Source organism: Scomber scombrus, chromosome 9 (genome assembly GCF_963691925.1).
Source record: "Scomber scombrus chromosome 9, fScoSco1.1, whole genome shotgun sequence".
Classification (NCBI taxonomy): domain Eukaryota; kingdom Metazoa; phylum Chordata; class Actinopteri; order Scombriformes; family Scombridae; genus Scomber; species Scomber scombrus.
In genome coordinates, this window is record NC_084978.1 from 13,039,875 (window position 1) to 13,060,334 (window position 20,460).

Below are 20,460 nucleotides of genomic sequence, written 5' to 3' on the forward strand. Positions count from 1 at the left end.
ACATCCAATCAGCGGCGAGTTTCTCCCGACGTCACAAGCGCAAATGAAGCGATGATCCAAAAATGTATATTTATGATCAAGCGGCGCGATAGAGGCGATTCAAGCGATTTTTTCGCGTCAGACGCTTTTGGTCTGAACGCAGCTTAACTCCACTGATTTGCGATCAAATGAAAAAAAGGGCTGAGGCGGTGATTAGATAGACCTCATGCTGCATATGACGCTAGGTCGCAATTACACCGAACCATCGCTTTAAGACGCACCTGGAAAACCGCGAATCCGTCCTTTAACCTGCTGATTCAGAACTGTTAAATCGACTCTTACCTTTCTTGCATTTCACACAGCACTTTGAAAAAACTTGAACAGCAACAACCCCTCCTCCCTCCTATGTCCCACCCCCCCCCAGCCTCCGCGAACGTGCACCTTTTTTGATATAGTTTTCTTTTTCCCCGGGAGCGGCTAGAGGTGGAATCCGTGGCCCGCTTTTGTCGGTCATTGTCAGTCGCTACTGTCTGTTTACGGCTATCTCCATGGATCACGGATGTATTATAATGCTGTGGATCCACAACAGACTCTCTTCCGGGTGGGGGTGTGCGCGCGCGATTGCGTAATGCGGAAGGGGAAAACAGGCAGGTCACTAGGCTAATCATATCATTCGGACCGAATGATATGATTGATCACAGTTTTCACAGAATATTATGAGAATGGAATAATGATGAGTTTCTATGCCTGGTGGATCTCTCTAACATTTTAGAGTGCCATTACCTTATTAATAGCATTTTAACCTAAACAAAAAAAAATTGTAAAAATGTAACAAAGGTAAGGGTAGCTTTAACACTACTGTCAGAAAAATGTGATAAAAAGGTTTCTCTCAGGTACCCCACAGTTAAACATAATGATCTCATCTCTGAGTGATGATTATCTGCGATTGAGAAAAATATTTATTCAGTGAAATATCTGAGGCGAAAGTGATAATTTGAGATACACCTGAGGAAATATTTTGCCCTCAACATCAAATTCGGCCGTCATTATAATTATCTACTCGACAAAACAAAGAGATAAAAACTATGATCCACAATCATGCTTTATTCTTGTTGATTTCTTATAAAAGAATCAAATAAAAGGCTCTCTCAGGATCTCACACGCTGCTCAGTCTTTGCTGTATCCCGTTAAACTATACTTTCTTTACACCTTAAGTCTCTTCATCTTAAATATCTTTTATTAGTTTGTGACTTCAAACCAAAAACTTCATTGATTGTCAACACAAAATCTATCTTAGCACCAGTACAATAAAACTGTACTTTTGCTTTTTTTTTTTTTTTTTTTTTTTTTAAATACTGTTTTTCAATGAGGGAGGAAAATCTCAGAATAAAGGGATCCTAATAAGTACATTTCAAAATGAAGCACCAACCATACAAAGCAATTTTTTTCATAGATAGGCTCGTCAGATACACAAGAGGTCAAATATATTAATGACTTTTAAATTAAGCACAACAAACAGTGTAAATAAAACACTGCAACACAAAGCACTCTGGGATCTGGAAACACCATATCGGGACGTAGGGGGGACAGTCGTGGCTGCAGTTAAAGAGGGCGTCTCGCTCCTCAGACGCGGGAGCAGGCTCTGGACTCCAGAGATACTTTTCCTCTGAGAGAGATCCACAGGATTCTGTATCAGTTCAGGAGGAGAGCAACCTGGGGAGTGGAGAGCACTATCTGTCCAGCTCTGTAAACAAACTCTCAATCTCAAAGGTCCAAAAGAACGTCATCATTTCATTTCATACTGCTTTCTTTGTGAAATGTGAAGGAAACACAATCATAACTATTAGATCTGTCCAGTAATGATCTCATGAGGATAATAAAGTGACAAATGAAAGGATGGAAATGAGACTATGAACTAGGCGGGTGATTATGTGTGAAGATTATGTGCTGTGGTCTCTTCTCCGCAGGTCTCCCAGGTTGACAGAGAAACCGTCTGGGCCGGTGGCCTCCCTGACTCTGTTAGCTGGCCTTAAGCTGGCCTTACGCAAGAGTTCACCAAGATAAAAGCCTCGGATTATCTCCCGTCGAAAAGAATATCGCTTTCCCTCAGGAACAAACAAAAAGTCCTTAACATAATCCATCCCTTGCCACAAGAATACATTTATATAACCAAATGTGTTAAACCTGATGGCAAGATATACATATACACTACCATGTACATACATAATCATTAAAAAAGGTTTGCTCAATAGTTATCATGTATTCAAATATACCTATAGTTAGGAACCTGAAAGCTGCTTTCCAGCACTGACCACTCCCATGTGCAGGTCCTTGAGGTGTGTCACTGTGATCACTTAATCACCTTCTGTCTGAGGTCAAAGGTTATAGGTGGAGTGTCAAGTCTTTATCGTATCTGGAGTTAAACCCTCATTACAATGGACGGAGAGGTTTCCTTTGAGCTGCAGGCAGGACTCGGGTCGACATACTTGAATCGTTCAACAGTTTGTCTGCTCGGTGGAGTAGCGCGGTGGAGGGGAGTCTATCGGCTGCATGGTTTCCCTGTGTTTGTCAGTACCTTCCCCTCCCCCTCCTCTTCATCCTCCTGCAGGATGTGAATAGAGGAGCCCAGTAGTCTCTGGAGTTCTGGGACGCAACGCACCAGATCCACAAGTCCCTCCTCTTCCTCCTCGCCCTCGTCCTTGTTTTTGCCTTTGTAGGGCGGAGCTAAAGCCGAGCTCACCTGGCTGACGGACACCTGCCGACAGAGCTCGGCATGGGACAAGCTCACCACCTCCAGGTGGGGGTAACGCGCCCGGAAGATCCGCGACGACATCTTCAGACGCTTCAGGACGTCTGTCAGGAGGAACCAGTTGCAAAAGCTGCAGGAGAGAAACGTGGAAGATATTTGAAATTATAATTGATTCTCGATGAATTAATACTCATGGCTGCAATTTCCTCCTTAAGGAACGTCTTCATTTTTGTCTCTTTTCTTTGGGCTAATGTGTCGATTGAGGTCCCTCATCTAAAGCTGGACCCAATATTTCAAGGATCATTGATGAAATACATCGATAGAAAAATCGATTACAAAAATAATCGACAGCTGCAGCCCTAAAAAGATGCAACTGATTTGTATTGTGATAAATGCAGGATCCAGTTTTTTTTTGTATAATGTATAAACACAAAACGCAAAAGTGAAACAACCAGTTTCTCCAAAACAAATGAAAACAGGCTGAATGTCATAATTCAGCTGCTCAGACAGAAGCTGAAAACTGTATTTCAGTGAAATACTGAACACAGAAAATTGGATCTCCAAGATGAAACTGTTGCGGTATCATCATTATTCAGTCAAGTATCTTCTGTCATTACAACCTATCACTGGAGCGCACGCTGCAGCGGCATCTAAATTAAAAGATGGCAGCAGCTTATAAGTGGCAGTATAGAGTCATGAATTTAAATGACTCGTAGCTCAGTAGTCAAGTGTGTGACTTACTTGTAAATTTCATCCTTGTCTAAAGGCCTAATTTTACCTTCTCCAAACTCATTTATCAACATGTTTATTTTTGTTCTGTTATTAAAATAACAAATTTAGAAAATCGTGCGGCCTTGGCAGAGGTTTGCATCGCTGTGGACTTTCTATTTATAGAGAAAAATTCTTTCCAGTAGCGTCTCTCATCTTTGTGAACTCACCCCTGGGTTAATGACACCTGAACATGATAGCAGGGTAGCAGAGGCTCGGAGGAGAACTCGAACACGAGGCAGTCTTTGTCCGAGTCCCGATCAGAGCTGGCTGTTGTGATGTCCTCCAGCTCCTGATTCTGCTCCTGCTCCGACAGCAGGAAATCCCAGCATGGCTCCTGGTCGGTCTCTGAGAGGGGAAGATTGCTGAGGTGAGATGAGGAGCGCTGCCAATGAGCTGTTTTAATACAGAGTTAGGACGCCCTCTAGTGGCCAGACTCTTCACATCAACAATGATACATGATTTACAGCGTCTCGGTCAGTGAGACAAACTTTATCGTGTCAAAGCCCAAAGTTAATGCATCCTACATAAAATTAAATTTAAAAAAAAAGTTAATTAGTGACACTTTGAGGGATTATTACCAGGGGGAATTATTTTCTTCCTTTGAGTGTTCAGTAACGACAGCAGAGTGCAACTTAATGTAAGTACTGATATGAAAATTTGGACAAAATGCAACAAACTTTGACAAAACCAAATGAAAGCTTAGTGTTTGCTGTTAGGTGATAATCGATGCGTGGAAAAGCTCAAGTCTGGCCTCTGAAGAAAGAAAAAAAATGTTGGTATCACCTGTCAGACTGTCAGCAGACATTACCAGAAATAGAAATTAAAGGGATTCATTTACTATTTAAACATACAGATTATACAGAAACACATGCATGTTAGGGAGGAAAAAATGTTCAACCTCCAATGAGAACATTGATTTGCAAACACTGTGAAAACATTGTGTAAAACTTTATTTTACAAAGTATAAAATAAATGCAGCTAGATGGGAAAGGGGCAGAGAGGTGATGATTAATTGAATCAGTTGAAATAATTTAAAAAAATGAATGGACTGATGAAGACTTTCTCTCCTTTTCTCCATTATTACGGAAGCATACATTTTCAATTATTTTAATATGGTAAATGGTAAATGGACTGTACTTATATAGCGCCTTTCTAGTCTTTTCGACCACTCAAAGCGCTTTACACTACAACTCATTCACCGCATTCACACACATTCATACACTGATGGCAGGCACATATCACACATCAGGAGGAACCTAACCATTCACTCGCATTCATACACCGTTGGCACAGCAACGGGAGCAACTAGGGGTTAAGTGTCTTGCCCAAGGACACATCGACATGTAGACTGGAGGAGCCGGGAATCGAACCGCCAATCTTCCAATTGGAGGACGACCGCTCTACCTCCTGAGCCACAGCCGCCCTTCTAATCTTCTAATAGGAAGAAGAAGGAATGCACTCCGACGCATTTTTTAACCACCATGTTTACAAATTAAAATAGAGAATTTGAATGAAGGATTGACCGACAGACAGAAAGTTCCAGCTTTTATGGTTTCTTACCAAACAAGGAGCTGCTGTAGAAATCCCAGGGTAGAGTGGGATCCTGCTCACTGCGGCCTTCCAGGTCTGTGAAATACTCTGGAAAAAAAAGAGAAAAAAGAAATGTCACGTAGCTATATTTTGACCAGAGTTGCCTGCTTGTCAGGACAAAAAAGGCTTTTGCAATCATCTAAAAGGGAAATGGAACAAAATAAGAGAAATAAGCATCATAAAAGCTGATTAAAGTTTGTTTTTACGTTTTTTTTTACAATCTCATAGAGAAAACAGGAGCTGCGTGTGTGAGTTTCTGTAGCAGCTAACGAATATCTTCACTCCCCTCACCTGAGACGCACAGTGTGACACGAACACACTCCACTAAACATCGAGAGTGCCGCAGAAAGATACTCAAAACTGTTCAACACCGTCGACAACGGCGTGAAAATTAATGACAGACAGAGAGGAAACGTCTGTAACAGCCTGGCTCGAGGACTTCCCTTCTGTCCGCTACAAGGAGTAAGAGACGAGCAATTTTAAAGCAATTTCTCTGATCATTCATTGGCCAAATGATCAAAAGCGTTTACGGGCCATTTTCCTTTAACCAAAGCTTTATTTAAACTAACGAGGACATTTCATGAAGTTTGCTGGTTTTTACTTATGAATACAAATGTGTTGACGTAGTTACGGGTGAGTCAGCTGCTCTTCACCGTCACCTTTAGCTGATTGAAATTCAGCAGATAAGTTTTGAGCGGAATAATATTGCAATGGGAGGAGGAGCGGTGAAAGAAGAAGATGCCACAATAAAACACGTCATCGAGGTGAGCTTCGACCAGCAGGTGTCTTAACTGTACGGAAATCCACTGAAAACACAAATATTGTCTGCTTTTTATCAATCACACACCTTCTCGGCGATGTCAACGTTTTCAGTTTTCATAGAACTAAACAAGAACCGCACGTATGAACCAAAAAGTGTCTCGAATCGTCAATGTGGAGACCTGAGTGGATGTTAGATTTTCTCAGCAAGTTTCTCTTATATCCTGCGTGTGGGTGTGTGTGTGTCTGTTGTTTATTGCTCAGTGTTTAAAATGTGATGCGGATGGTGGTGTGGGCACGCTTTGACTCATGTGTTGACAAATTGCATGATGGGTGACTGTGAAGCTGGCAGGCCCATATTTGTATTGTTTATTCTCATGCCTCGATTCAATTAGCTTTATTATAGCCTTTGTGCTGCGCTGTTTATTGTGTCTGAAGTGTTTGTTGATGATCTGAGAAATGAATTTAACCGGAGGGCGAAACAGTGTTTTCACAATGTGTAAAAATGTGTGTATTTATTTAAAACTTGTTCTAGTGATGGAAGATGAGGCTGACAAAAAGGAGCAGGAAGCGCTTACCTGTGAGGAAGGTCTTCATGCTAGGGCTGTGTGCCAGTTTGACAGGAGTGTGTCCGGAGTAGGTCGCCAGAGTCGGGTCCGCGCCGTGGTTGAGAAGCAGCCAGACTATTGGTAGGTTATCACTCGCCACTGCGTCATGAAGAGGCCTGCGGACACGACAAACAAAACACCTTTAAAGTGTTTCTTCCCGTTTAACGGTTAACGTCCTGGGGGGTGTAGTTAATAGTTGGACATTATCCGTTACCATGGCAACCAGATAGCCATTTTAGCACACTGGCAATATTGTAGCCTGACCAGCTTACATGTTAGTAACAGAGATATGTGGAGTCATGACGGCTCCTTTATTGATGGATCATCTATCCTAAACAATGACATCATGCTTTATTTTGTCGTAAATGTTGGTACATTTTCCTCCTCTGTGGCCAGGCCTGGTTCAGCGAGGGTGCAAAAGCATACTCAGTTTAATATTTTGCACCATCAGTTGTAATTTGAATAATAAATGCCAAGTGCAGCGAGCTATTAGCTGCACAGACTGCGTGGACGTCTCCATGTTCACCTGTTATTTTGGTTCACGTATGTACAGCAGCGCAAAGTGCAAAATGACTGAGTGAAGGTGAGTATAGACCCGCAGGTGTGGTGATTAACATATACTGTCTCAGCCAATCACATCACAGCTCTCATAACTCTGAGACAGTTGTAACAATCACAGTTAAATGTGATAACGACGACCCAGCAATCAGAAAGCTTTTCTTCAGGAAATGTCTGGATGGTTCAGAGTGTTACGACATGAATGCATATCACCACAAATCTGCAGCCAAAGACAGTAACTGTTAGTTACTATAGTAACAATAGAAATAAAAAATAAAGAAATTGTTCTGATGAAGCAGTTTATGTGATTATATCAGACCAACACTATGTCAGCAGTAACATGTCTTACCTCAAACATGGTCACCTAGTTTAATTAATGTTACACAATAGTGTTTGGTCAGTCATATCTCCATATTCTGCTTTTTTTATGGAGACGTCGGATAAGCAGAGCTCATCAGCCTCTTTTCCAACTTTCTTTTGATCCAAAGTAACATGTGATGTTTTATCCTTGAAACACTTTGCAGTGCAGTCTGATGTGTGTAAAGGTGTGTGTGGTTATTCTGTAGCAGTCTGGTGTCATCAGTTGATTTAATGAAGGTAAACTCAGTGAACGGTTGTATGTAACAGCACTGCACTCTGATGCGGCTCTTCTGAGAAGCTTCACATTTATAAACATATCAGTCCTGCTGCAGAGATTTAATGAACTGAAATTGAAGCTTTTCATACAGTATAAAGCAGCTGTGGATAGCATATACTGTGAGGGTCACCCACATTCATTAATTTATCCATGCAGACTAATTTACTGAGTTTCCTGCTTTAACCACATTAAACATTATTTTCTGTGCAGATGTAGGTCGGAGATAGTTTAATTTAAATAAATCATTTATATTGTTATTGCAGCATATCTGCAGCAGTTATTTAGTTTGAAACACAGACACCTGATACTTTATCAGTAGCCTGTGTTACATTCACAAAAACAAAGGGATTTTATGAGGATGACTTATGACTGCAGCGATCTACTGTTGTTAAATGTCATTACTCTGTTTTAGCAACAGCTACATTTTGGAATCTTTGAGCGCAAAATTAAGTTATTTGGCAAAAAATATTTGGCGAACAGTGTGGCTTATCAACATTGTCATGAAATGACTTAGAAATATACAAAATATCTTAAAACTGCCAAAATACACTGAAGAGGGGCTTTCAGAAATCATATAACTGTAAACCAGACCTGCAGAGCTACTGAATATGAAGTGTCAGATGCGTGGGATTAACAATATAAACACTAAAAATAAGATTAACTTTCAAATACTTGCTTATGGATTTTTACATTTTTGTCACTATTTGAGTACTATAAGATAAACTCAATTGACTGGACTCTTTACTAGACTCAAGATATTAAACCAGAATATAATCTATCATTTTCATTTATATCATAAAAAAACAATCTCTTAATAAGTCTGTCACTAGGTTAATTACAGCCCCTCACACCTGCTGCAGGTGTGATCGTAAAAGAAAGTCAAGATTACAACGGAGGAATTATTCACTGCTTTGTCTATAAAACGTCAGAAAATAGTGAAAAATGCTGATATAAGTTCATAAAGCTCAAAGTAATATCGTCAAAATCTCTTAAATTCAAATATATATTTAGTTTACTATCATGTGTGACAGAAAAACAACTTTTATTTTTAAATCACATTTGAGTAGATTTTTGCTTAAAAAATGAATACAATGAGTAACGGTTAATCAACTAATTGCTGCAGCTCTAATATTCTGACCAAAGAATATATATTAAAATATGTATTACTCTGCTTTTGTTTCATAATGTAACTTCACAGCTCTCACTCATACACCATGAAGCCTCACCGTGTTCCGTCCTGGGCGCTACAGTTCACATCTGCTCCGTGTTTCAGCAGCATCTGGACGATCTGAGTCCAGCCTCGAGAGGACGCCTCGTGGAGCGCTGTGTAGCCGGCATTGTCACGCCGATTGACCTCCCTGATGTCCTTTTCAAGACAGTACTGAACGACATCCTGCAAAAAAAAACACAAAAAAAACCAGAGGAATAAAGGACAGACTGTCACATAAGCACATTTAAAATTCAGGTTATAGCGTTACTGCCAAAATAACCAGGTGGGATTTTACCTGATAGCCTAAGCGGGCGGCGCGTTGCAGCAAAGTCTCTCCAGCGTTTTTATTGACAATCAGCCGACGCACTTCTGGGGGAACAGGCCTTTTGGGTGGAGACTCTGAACCGCTGCTTCTTCCTGAAAAGCTTTTCTTATTGGATGGAGATGATGGCAAACTTTTTGCAGTGGGCAGGGGGCTTTCTGTTCTTTTCACATCAGCGCCATCATCATCCAGGGCGAGTGAAGCACAACGCTTGCCCAAGCTGCTGCGTTTGGTCTTAATCTAAAAGAAAGATTTATTGATTATAGCACTGAGAACTTGAGTCTTACTATGAGCCTGTGCTGTGTAAAACCAGCTGCCATCATAAGAAATCACAAACAGAGCATGTATCCAGCCACAGGGGGGCATTGTTAGCTAATATATTCATTGCACACTGGACCTCGCTGCTATCAACTCTGTATGATTTGAAACATGCTGTGGGCCGACATCAGCGAGCATCTTACCTTCTGCTCATCACTGTCACATAAGTGCTTGCTTTTGAACTTCCTTTTCCCTGAAGGCTTGTCATTGGACTCGGGAGAAACCTCGCTCTCCTGGTAGCGGACTGACCCTGAGCGAGTGAAGGAGGGTCTCCGTGGAGGAGGTTCTGGACTGGAGGCAGTGGGACTCGGACACTGATCCGTCTGTGAATCTGAAATGACAGTTTTGATTTGGAGGTTATGCTGTGCTGTACCGAAAAAAATGAAAAACATAAACTATACTATCTTTACATTTCAACCTCACGCAAAACATCACCCATCTCATTTCTGATAAACTGACCCAGCTACGGAGCCTCTTGGTAGTTTTAAGTGCCCTTTTGTGCCAATGTCGGATGCGACTGTGCTTCCTGCGCTGACAGCTTTAGCCATCTATGTGTTGAAGCAGGAGACCTTCTCTGAGTATCTGAGCTGCTCTGTTGTGCTTTTTGCAATCCTGTGCTCTGGGCTAATCTGTGTCAGGCAAGGTTTGTCATACAGCAAGTTCTCTGCTCGTACACGTTAACACTTTCTGTACTCACTGTGCGTATGGCCTCATGTTTATGACAAACATTTAGCACCCATAAATATAAAATTCAAAAGGCACAATGTGTTAACTTATGTCTTACTTATAATAAGTCTTCTTTAGAAGTTAAACTGAACTCAATATTACAGCTGTGTGTTAGTGTCAATTTGTAAGTAAAAATGATAAACCTTTGCTGGCTGCAGCTCCTCCAATGTGAAGATTAGAGGCTCTTCTGTGTCATACACAACAGTGAACTGAATATCTTGGAATAAGACAAAACAAGACATCTGAAGATGTCACCGTGACCTCTAAGAAATTATAACGAGTATTCTTCACTAGCTTCTGATACTGATATGTGATATGTACTGATTAATTGATAATGAAAATAACTGCTAGTGGCAGCCCTATTTTATATTTGACACACATACAAACAGTAATATCAATACAGAAATATTTGTTTTAATTATTCCATTGTGCTTTTATGAAAATGTGTTGTTGAATATCTTCTTTGATGTATTTAATATATAATATGTTTCATTTCTCACAGTCAGTGTATATCATCGGCCCACTATTGACTGACAGTGTAAACAGATTTTATACTGTTTTGGTGAGCCTTCTTTATACCTTAATTATAAAGGCAGTAATTATGTTTAAAACATAGTTCTTAACAATTGAATCTGACTATTAAATACAATCTGGCAATTAGACAGCATAAAAAACCATGACAACACACTTATAGTACATCAAGGTTAATAGACTGTGTTTGTGTGCTTTTTTTTTTTTTTTAAATCAGCTGACAGTCTGTTTGACCCACAAATCATAACAAGGCTTCAACTATTGTCAGTACAGATTCATTTATCAGTTACTATTTTAGAAGCGCAGAATCATTTCATCTATGAAATGTTAGAAATAATGCAAATATTTTGTCATTTAGTCTGGTCAGCTGCCACGAAATTGCATAAAACAGAACAGCTTTTACCAACTCATGTTTGGTGTGTTTACTTGATAATGACTAATTGAATATTTTATCATTTAAAATAATTAAAAACTATATAAATAATAAAAATGATCCTTATAATTAATAATCAACTTTTCAGGCCTGAATTTAACACTGAGAAGCTGCCACACTCAAACTTAAACTAACCTTTCTTTCCATATTGTTCTCATTACATCTGTAACTAACAGCTGCAGTTTTAATTAAAACTGGGCGGGAAATAGTTAACTTGAAACTCAACTGATCCCTGGAGAGACGCTACATACCTGCTGCAGTTCCCCTGTCCTGTCTTAGGGTGTCAGATTCTTCAAGGTGCTCTCCATCTTCCAACTTGTCTTTCTCAGTGATGTACTCCCCTGTCTGATACTTTTTACTGCGGCAGCGCCGGCGTTTCTTGTGAGCAGGGGTGTCACCCTCCGCACCACCTGCTTTGCCCTTGCCTTGAAAAACTCGCTCTGGCAAGGGGTTTGAGCGAGGCCTCCCCCTTGGACGGCGGGCTGGCTGGGTGTTAGTTAAAGGGGGTGATGGGGAATCTGCAGGAGGAGGAGGAGGAATTTGCGGGGGTGGAGGAGAAGGTGTTGCAAAGCCCCAGAGGTCGAGTCTGGCCTCATCAGCTCGCCGTCGTCCTCTCCTCAGTCTTGGGAAGGAGCTGTCTGTAGCTTCAGTCTCCTTGCTTGATACGGCAGAGCTATTCAAAGAGACCGGAGTCTCTACACTCTGAGGACCGTTGTCGCTATCTGCAACTGATTAAATCACATTTGATTGTTACTCTCACACCAGCTTCTACACATGCCGCTATGAGTGAGACATCTCTTCGGAGGCATCAAAAGAATTCCATTCAGACAATAAGAGAAATATTTTCTGTCTGCTTTAAACACACAAACTGCTATACAACATGGGCTGATGGCAAAGTATTTATCTCGAGAATTTAAAGCAATTTTACTGTAAGCCCAATAGAAGGTTACATGTCTGATACAACTGAGAGCATTGCTACATTTGAGTTGATATCAGAAACTTGTGTATGCTGTGTGAACTTTTCAAGGCAGTAAATGTCACTGGTTTTTAAGAAACAAAGACTGTACCTGGTTTGTTGCGGGTTGATTGCTCAACCTTTTTGGGACTGATCTTGTCCCTTGGAGTCTGCTCTTTAGTCTGTGGGGAAAGTTTACCTGCTGATAGACTCTTCTCCAGCACAGGTGCACATCGTTTCTTCTGCTGAAAGAAAGCACACAGGGGACAGAGTGAGCACGCCGTATTGGAAACTATTGATCACATCAGACTCACATAATCCCTTGGAAGTTAAATCATCAGTCATGGATTCATATTATCAAAGGAAGCACAATAGTATTTGTGAGATTCATTATTAAAGATTTGCTTAAATAGAAAATTCAACCACAGGGAGATAACAAGAAAAACACAAAGATCATTTAGGCATTAAAAGTACTTAAACCCCATACACATATGATGCTTTACCTTCTTTTGGCAGGACACTTTGGTGGGAGTACTTTCCGTGTCTTGCTTCTTCTTTCCTGCAGCCTTTTTCGGCAGGTCCGTTGGTGACTTCTCCTTCGCTGGCTTCTTAGGACTGCTTTTCTTTTTTTTGATGGCAGCAGCTTTTGCTTTGGTTGGCGACTCCTCTTTGGTTCCATTTGTTTTCTTCTCAAACTTGTCGCCTCCCCCCGTGCACTGGCCTGTGAGGATAGACGCCACCATGCCCTCCAATTTTTCACTGGGAGGACTTTCTGAAGCCCCACTTTCTTTCTTCAATATCTCCCCCTCTAACACCTGGGCGAGTTTGCTCTCCATTCTGTTCCCATTTGTTGATGCATTGCCTCCAAAGATATGACACTGGCCTGTGGACTTGGAGGAACTTTGCTTTGCTTGTAGTCCCATGTGTTCTCCCTGACTGGTGTGAATCTCAGTAGTATTCTCCGAAGGCTCAGTGGCATTCGCCTTTTCAAGTCTTTTCATAGCTTGAGTTGAATCCCCTTGAGATGGCACACCAGTCCATTTTTCCACAGACCTGTATGGTGGGTATTCAAAAGCGGAAGTGTGTTTGGACAGGGAATCTTGACTCCCCGTGAGCAGATTTAGAACATCAGCTTTTCTTGATGCAACAGGTGGCGCTTGATTGTTACCCTTGCCTGTCAGTGCTGTTGTTTCAAGAGCTTGCTGCTTTACAATGGACGCAAGGTTGGAGAGCGGAGACATTCTCTCCCACTTATCATCCTCAGTGTTGGACGGGCTCTGATGGGCACTCTGAAACTTAGATCCTTCTTCCGCTGCGGTGGTCTTGGATTTTACGGATCCTTGTGACAGTTTTCTCTGAACAGAGGATGCTTGGTGTGGAAGGTGAGACGGCTGTTGCCATGCCAGACTGACAGAAGTGGTGGAGTATGGTACTGCTGTTTTGCCAGTTCCAGATTTCTGATTAATCTGAGCATTGGCAGAGCTCAACAGAGCAGTCGTTAGGGCTCCTTTAATGGGACTGTTTTTAATTATGGCTGTGCTGGTGTTTTTAACATGCTTGACACTATGAGCATGTTGGTTGCCCTTCATCAGACAGGATGGCTTCTTTCCTCCTGAGGCCAGATGTTCTCCTTGGTCAATTATAGATATAAACTCCTGCTTAGCAAAACTCTGAAATTCATCAGCAAAAGTCCCTTTCCCATCTTTCCCCCGAAGGGTAGAAGCCAATATGGGGCTAGCCACACCCACGTAAGTTCCAGGGATGTTTTTTATGGGGTCTTGTGAAGATCCCTTTCCCCAAGATGGCTTAGGTTCAGGGACCTGGTGATTCTGAGGCCTGTTTAATTGCTTTTGATGGGATCCATTTCTGTGTGTATTGGGTAAGATAGGGTATTGCACAGCTGAACTGTAAGATGTAGAATGAGTCCTCTTTGAGTTCAGAAAATCTCTCTGATTTGACTCATTATTATGAGGCTCCATAATAGAAACTGGAGGGTCATTTATGCATTTTGGACGTTTTGATTTAGCAGACAAATCAAGAGGTACATCCCTTGGTTCGATCGAGCATGCTACAGTATGGTCCTCTGAAGCAGAGGGAGGTGTTGTTTTTAGAGAGCCCATGGTTGTCTTTTCTAAGCTGTTGCCCTTCTTCTCCACATGGTTCAACAGTCTGCTCTGAGAGGTGATGCTGGCCAGTGCAGAGCCACAGCAAATGGCAGCAGTGGGAGACAACGTGTAGTGGGTGGGTGCTGCAGAAGGTAACGATGGGTGCTGCAATGGTAGGGCAATAGCTGGTGAGGCTACCACCGAGGCTAAAGACTTATGTTCTCCAACAGATTTGGCATTCTTACTCGACGAGTGGTTAGATTTAAGTTTAGATGTTGATGCTTTTTTCTCTGCAGCTGGAGTTCGGCCGACAGAGAACGGATAGGGATAGGTCCGCATGAGAGGTGTCCCTCCGACACCTGAGCTTTGAGGCTGAATTTCTTTCTGAAACTGATTTGCTGTGGCTTCTCTTAGTGCTGCAATTTGACCCAATGCTGGTGGAAGAGTGATTTTACAAATTGGAGAGGAAAAATTAGTGGAGGGAAGGAAGGCAACAGGCTGGGCTGGTTTAAACATGGTCGAGCACTGAAACCCAGGTGGAGCACTTTGCAAAGACTGTGTTTGTGTATGTGATTTCTTACTGGATGTCACATTGCTGTGACAGGGACTGAGTGAGTCTTCCCGGCTGACTTTTACACCACTTGACCACTGAGGAGTTGGGAAGACCCCAGCACCATCAGCCTTGACTTTAGGTGGATCTGCCCTTTTCTCTGCTCTCTTCTCTGAGTTGGTGAGGGCTGAGCCTGACATTGGTGCATTGTTGGGCTGTTGAGGTGGAAGAAGCTCAGGGCTGTGGTTGTAATTGCTAGTGTCCGGGCAGGCTTTCACTGTCTTACAGTCTGTTGTTGGAGTGGTCTTGTTTTGCTGACTGAGGGTAACATCTCCTCGAAACTCAGGAGGTAGCGTCTGGGGGGGATTTCCCACCATACTAGTAGACGCTTTATTTGGAGCACTGATCTCTCTGCTCACCGTGCCTCCATCCCCAACATTCATTAGTGTAGGATCCACCTGAGTAATAAGAGAAGTTCATGAGGCCAGTGTTAATTAGATAAGAGAAAATAATGCTCTAATCTAGTAATCTAACTGTAATAAAAAACAATTACCTGCATAGGTGTTTCTTTATCACAACATGCCTCAGAGGGTAGCTGAGTCAGTCAAGTGAGAGTTTTTCCTTGAAATACAGTGATATGCTGCAGAAAACAGAAAAAGAACACTTAATGTGATCAGTGATATTGCCATTCTCGTTCCAATTACACAAAAGACTTTCATTTAATCCTCCATGACGAAAAAAGGTCTTTCTATGCAACAGTAATTGATTCTGAGAAACCAACATTGGGCAATTGAAAACTTCCCTTCTTTGAGAATGGCTCGGAGGCCAGATATGTTACAATTTCCTCCGAGCAGGGAGATACATCAGAGTGGCAAAGAGAAAGGAGGTTAACTGAGGAACGAATGTTATGTGTTGTTACTTTTGGTTTTATTTGTTTACAAGTGGGGAATACCAACAGCGTGTCAGTGTTGATCAATCCAGAAAAAAAATTATCTTTAATAAAAATGGGATATTCAGCGATTGAAATAAGAATGCATCAGCCTGGGCACAGACACATAAAAGCCAACCATTACTAACTACCAGATCATCCTCTACATTGTTCTGCATGTTTTTCAGTGTCATTTTGCAGGTTACCCTTGACTCTACTTTTCCCTTGACTCAGTAAGTCTGTTGGTTAAAACTATTTTGTTCAGGTTGGAGATGAAGAGAAGCAGCCTAAATCCTCCCAAAACCCTCCTGCCAGAGTAGATGCACACTGACACCCCTCTCCACAGTTTTATATCACACAAAATACCACTGGAAACAATGTTAAAAAGTTAGAGGAAAACATCAAAAGGAACGTGGGATGCGATTTATTTAACTTGTGTAGCTGTCAGAAATATTTACCTTGCTTTGCTAATTTTAATGTAGGATTACTGTAGCCTGATTGTGCTCAGTACAGCTGATTTAGGAAAAAATGAACAAAAATATAACAAAAATAAATAGTAGACGAGACACTTCATTAGAAGATACTCAATTGTCAAAGACTGGGATAAAAAAGGTGACCGTAACGCCCTTAGTTTTTACTTAACCCTGTAATTTTCGAATAAGACAACAGTCACTTCAAACAGAGGGTCTTGCTTGGGGTCATGTGACCCCTTGGGCCACTCTGCCTGTGCTCTGTGCCTGTTCATAATCAATCCATTAGTGGCAATCAGCTCAAATGCTCCTTTACTGTCGCCTCTCTGTGTTCTGCTCCGATCAAGCAATGAATGGTGGTGCAAAGTAGACCATCCAAAGCAAACAAAAGTTTTGCTAATTGCCTGTGTGGTTCAGGGATATACTGTATATTACTGGGTAGTTGGAGGCACGTCTGCTTAGGGGATTATTTATGATTACAATGAAGCTGCACACTTCAGTTAAATACAGCTTTTAATGTGCAGGTCATCAGTTTTATGTCTAAAATTAGACATAAAATTCCACCTACTTGCTTCTCTATTGACACTCCCACAAAAGACATTTCCCACAGCAACCTTAAACAATCCTAACCATCCACAAAACTATCAATAATAATAATTAACAAACAGTTAATCGAGCTTTCAAACACTCAGGGGTGACACACGCCACTACAGCCCCTGGTATGAAAGTGGAGGTGAGCGCAGACAAGCGCATCTTCAAGTAAATGAGACAACAACAAAAAAGGACGAGCCACAAAAATAAAATCTATGTCAAAGCTTTTTTGGGGGTGGGGGGTGGTGGAAAATGTTTCACCCTAGAGTCAGTCAAACATAACAAATACTGTGCACATAATACTGGCACACACCATATCTGCTGGGAAAAAAATACGCGAACCCGGACTGAAAAAAAGGGGGGGGGGGTGTCCAGCGATGCAGATACCGCTCAGTGCTAAGGAGGGTCCGCATTCATTACCACAACAGTTGCTCACAGCTAGTTTGTCTTTGTGCTGCGATCATACGCGGTCTGCTCCGCCACAACATTTGAATCCACCCGCTCCTGATGTAGGCCAATAAATGTATGCAGCAGTCCGCGCACACACGGACGATACAAAGTCAACTCTGACATGTGTCTACCTTTGAGAGGGGGGACAGCCTCGAAGAAACCCAAATTATCCTGTCACTTACTTCCAACACACCGGTCAGCTCACTGTCCGGCACGTGTCCCAGTGCCACATCTGAACAGTGCACAATGAGACCACATGCATGTTGTGGCACACAGCAGAAAAAGAGAGAAAAGAGAGAGGAGGGGGGCTCTGAAAACATCGCATTTCCCACTGTTGTCAATATCAGCACGGAAAAACTCTGGAGAGCTCCGGGTCGCTTTCTCCCTTACTCTTTCTCTTTCTCGCTGGAGATGGCGAGCAGTCACCATAATGACAGAACTGGCTCTCAGGTGGTCGGTCTATCCACAGACTGAACAGGCACTGTCTGAATATTAACGTGGAGATTTTAAATGTTTGGAGATGAAAGACGCATATTTTTGGGGCAAAATTACAGTAGGCTAAGTGAGAGGAGAGGAGCTTGCCGGGGCTGCGTCGAAGAAGAAGAAGGAGAGGAAGAGGCACAATGTGGCAATGTGTCACATCTCCGCCTGATAAGGTAAGTCAACATGAATGCAAAACCACAGAAAACAAGGGAGAGCCAAACACAAAACTCCTTACGACCATTATCATGTTTCATCAGCCCTCGAAACACACGACAAAGTAAGAATGTCTGCCTTTTTTTTTTTTTTTACACAAACAAATAATCAATTTCATCCGCTGATAACACAGAAGCTGACTGCATGGAGTTCTCAAATGAGAAAGAGAGAGAGAGAGAGAGAAAAGAAAGTAGCCAGCTGGACAACTACCACCAGGGTGGGCGACACAACTTATTACGCAGGCTTGTGCTGCTGGAGCGGACACCACTGTCTGGGGAAAAAAAACCCACACACACACACACACACACACACAGGGGGCAAACAATATATTTAACTCCGCTGACCACCACCACCACCGCCGCCGCGAGTAGGTTTCCAGCTCCCTGCGCAGCGGAGTCTCCGCGAAGCCCTCGCATTACTCCTGCTTTAAATGTTGAGGCAGGCTACTGTTATTTATCCCCGGCCAACCTAACGTGGTACTGCTCCCGTCTCTCGTCTCGTATCGGCCCCCTTTTGGTTGGTGAACTGACTGAAAGGCATTCACCGAGCCCCCCGACCCACGAAGCCTCTCCTCTCCTCTCCTCCCCTCCACCACCACCACCACCCCCTCTCTCTCTCTCCTGTAAAGACTCTCTCTCTCAGAAATATTGAATAATGCCAAAGCTAATCAGCGGGCGAGATAAAAGATGTCTAATGACACAAACATTTACCAACCCGCTCATCCGGATGGAACGTCGTACAGGGGACGGCTCAGATACGGCCGTGTCCAGCCTTTCGCCTCTGCCGTCCGCGGCTGCTCACTAATCTCGACGGTTTTCGGCTCTAAAGGTCCGGGGGGGCGGGAGGGAAGGAGGGAGGAGGAAGGAGGGGTGGGAGGGTGGGAGGAGGAGGAGGAGGGGGGGGGGGGTCGTCAAGACAGTCCGTTCCGTATCTCCAGTCTCCAGTCTGGTGGGAGAGAGAGAGAGCGAGAGATAGAGAGAGAGGGGCAGAGGGGTGCTCGGTTTCATCATGGGAGATGTAGTACTCGGCTATCCACGCCCAGGATTAGACGCTGGAGAGGCTGGGAGGGGTGAGGACTGCAGGTACCGGCATGCAACGCGGGCTCCAGTCGCTCAAGGGGAATAGGGGGATCGCGACCAAAGAGTGTAACGGTGCGCTAAACTGAAAAGGCTTATCGGGGTAACGAAGTAATAAACTGTATTTTTTGTAATCGAGGAAGGCTGCGAGTGTTACTGACCAGGTCTGTGAGTCTCAGCAGCAGTCAGGTCAATTAACGGAGTCGGAGGAGTGGGTGATGGTTGCTGAACGGAATTGCCAAAATATTATTTAAAAAAAGAAAAGAAAAGAAAAAGAGAGAGTGGGAGAGGTTTTGGGTCTGTTGCAGGGGAATTAACACGAGGAAGCAAGACTCTGGGTGTTGGAGGGACTCCAGTTTGCATGCTGTAGGCTGCAGACTGATGTAGGCTACCAGTTCAGAGAAGATGAGGAGGAAGGGGGGGAAACATTCAAGTCTTTCATACACATGTCCATGTAGTAATTTCAAAAGCTGTGTGAGTCAAGTAACATTTAAGGAAGTATTGATAATTAGTGCTAATGCCATAGCCTAAATGAGGTTTGGTTGTGACTGCAGGGGCCCCCAGAGCTGACCTCCATTAGCTCAGTTTGTATTAAGAGACCAGGAACAACAAAACACTTGCTTAGAAGGTGGTGGTAGGCTGTTTGTTTTTTTTAAAGTCCCATTTGTGTCTTCACTCTGTATGAAATGAGCTGCACTCTACAGTCCTGAGTGAGATTAGGAATCAGTCTATTATTAATTTACCTTCAAATTCTCACTGCCACTCAGTGAAAATGAACAAATTAATCCAAAATAAAAAGGAAAGCCAACTTTTTCATCACTCACTATGTTTGACAATAAGACTTAACTACACCCCAACTAAGCCCAAGTTTCACAGTTTCCCTACAGGTTGACCAGATGGGGTCCTGACAGCGTGAAGAAGACATTTTGTCAGCACTGCCTCTAACCAACACAGATTACTTACATTCACACAGACAAAGAAGAGGCCGCTCACCCTGCAGTGCATTTTCAATTCACCTTCATTCACATCACGCAGTGTGTCAAAATTACATTTCCTGTTATTAGGTCAGGTTTTAACTGGATTCATACACATGATTTTCTACATAGAAGTGATCCTGAGAGCAAAATTACAATTTGGACAAGACTTTTATTTTATTTAATTTTAGCCCTCTTTCAGCTCTCCACCAGACAATTTTGCTCAATATTAAAACACGCTGGGCAAATTCATACAGATGATGCGCTTCCACCTGCTGACAATACAAACATGCTTAAAGCAGCAAATGCACAAAGTCTAAAATGCAGACAACTCTATACATTCAGACACAACCAGCCGTGGAGATTACACAGCTCTGACAGATACAATGATGCATTAAGGAACTTCATGTGAAGATAATATCATATTTACATCATTACGTCATTTGAAATACAATGAAATCCTTTTTTTGCTTA

General features: G+C 42.5%; 1 protein-coding gene across 1 annotated transcript; it reads right to left on the reverse strand.

Annotated features, from left to right (window-relative positions):
* Positions 1-1,298: 1,298 nt before the first annotated feature.
* Positions 1,299-15,388, reverse strand: bcorl1 (BCL6 corepressor-like 1). The gene is made up of 11 exons (XM_062425552.1): positions 15,355-15,388; positions 12,650-15,259; positions 12,259-12,391; positions 11,443-11,919; positions 9,645-9,832; positions 9,157-9,423; positions 8,878-9,044; positions 6,427-6,572; positions 5,060-5,137; positions 3,667-3,844; positions 1,299-2,858 (listed from the first exon to the last, which is right to left on the reverse strand). The coding sequence occupies exons 1-11, from the start codon at positions 15,358-15,360 to the stop codon at positions 2,519-2,521; spliced, it is 4,590 nt and encodes a 1,529-aa protein (XP_062281536.1). The 5' UTR covers positions 15,361-15,388; the 3' UTR covers positions 1,299-2,518.
* Between the last annotated feature and the right edge of the window lie 5,072 nt (positions 15,389-20,460).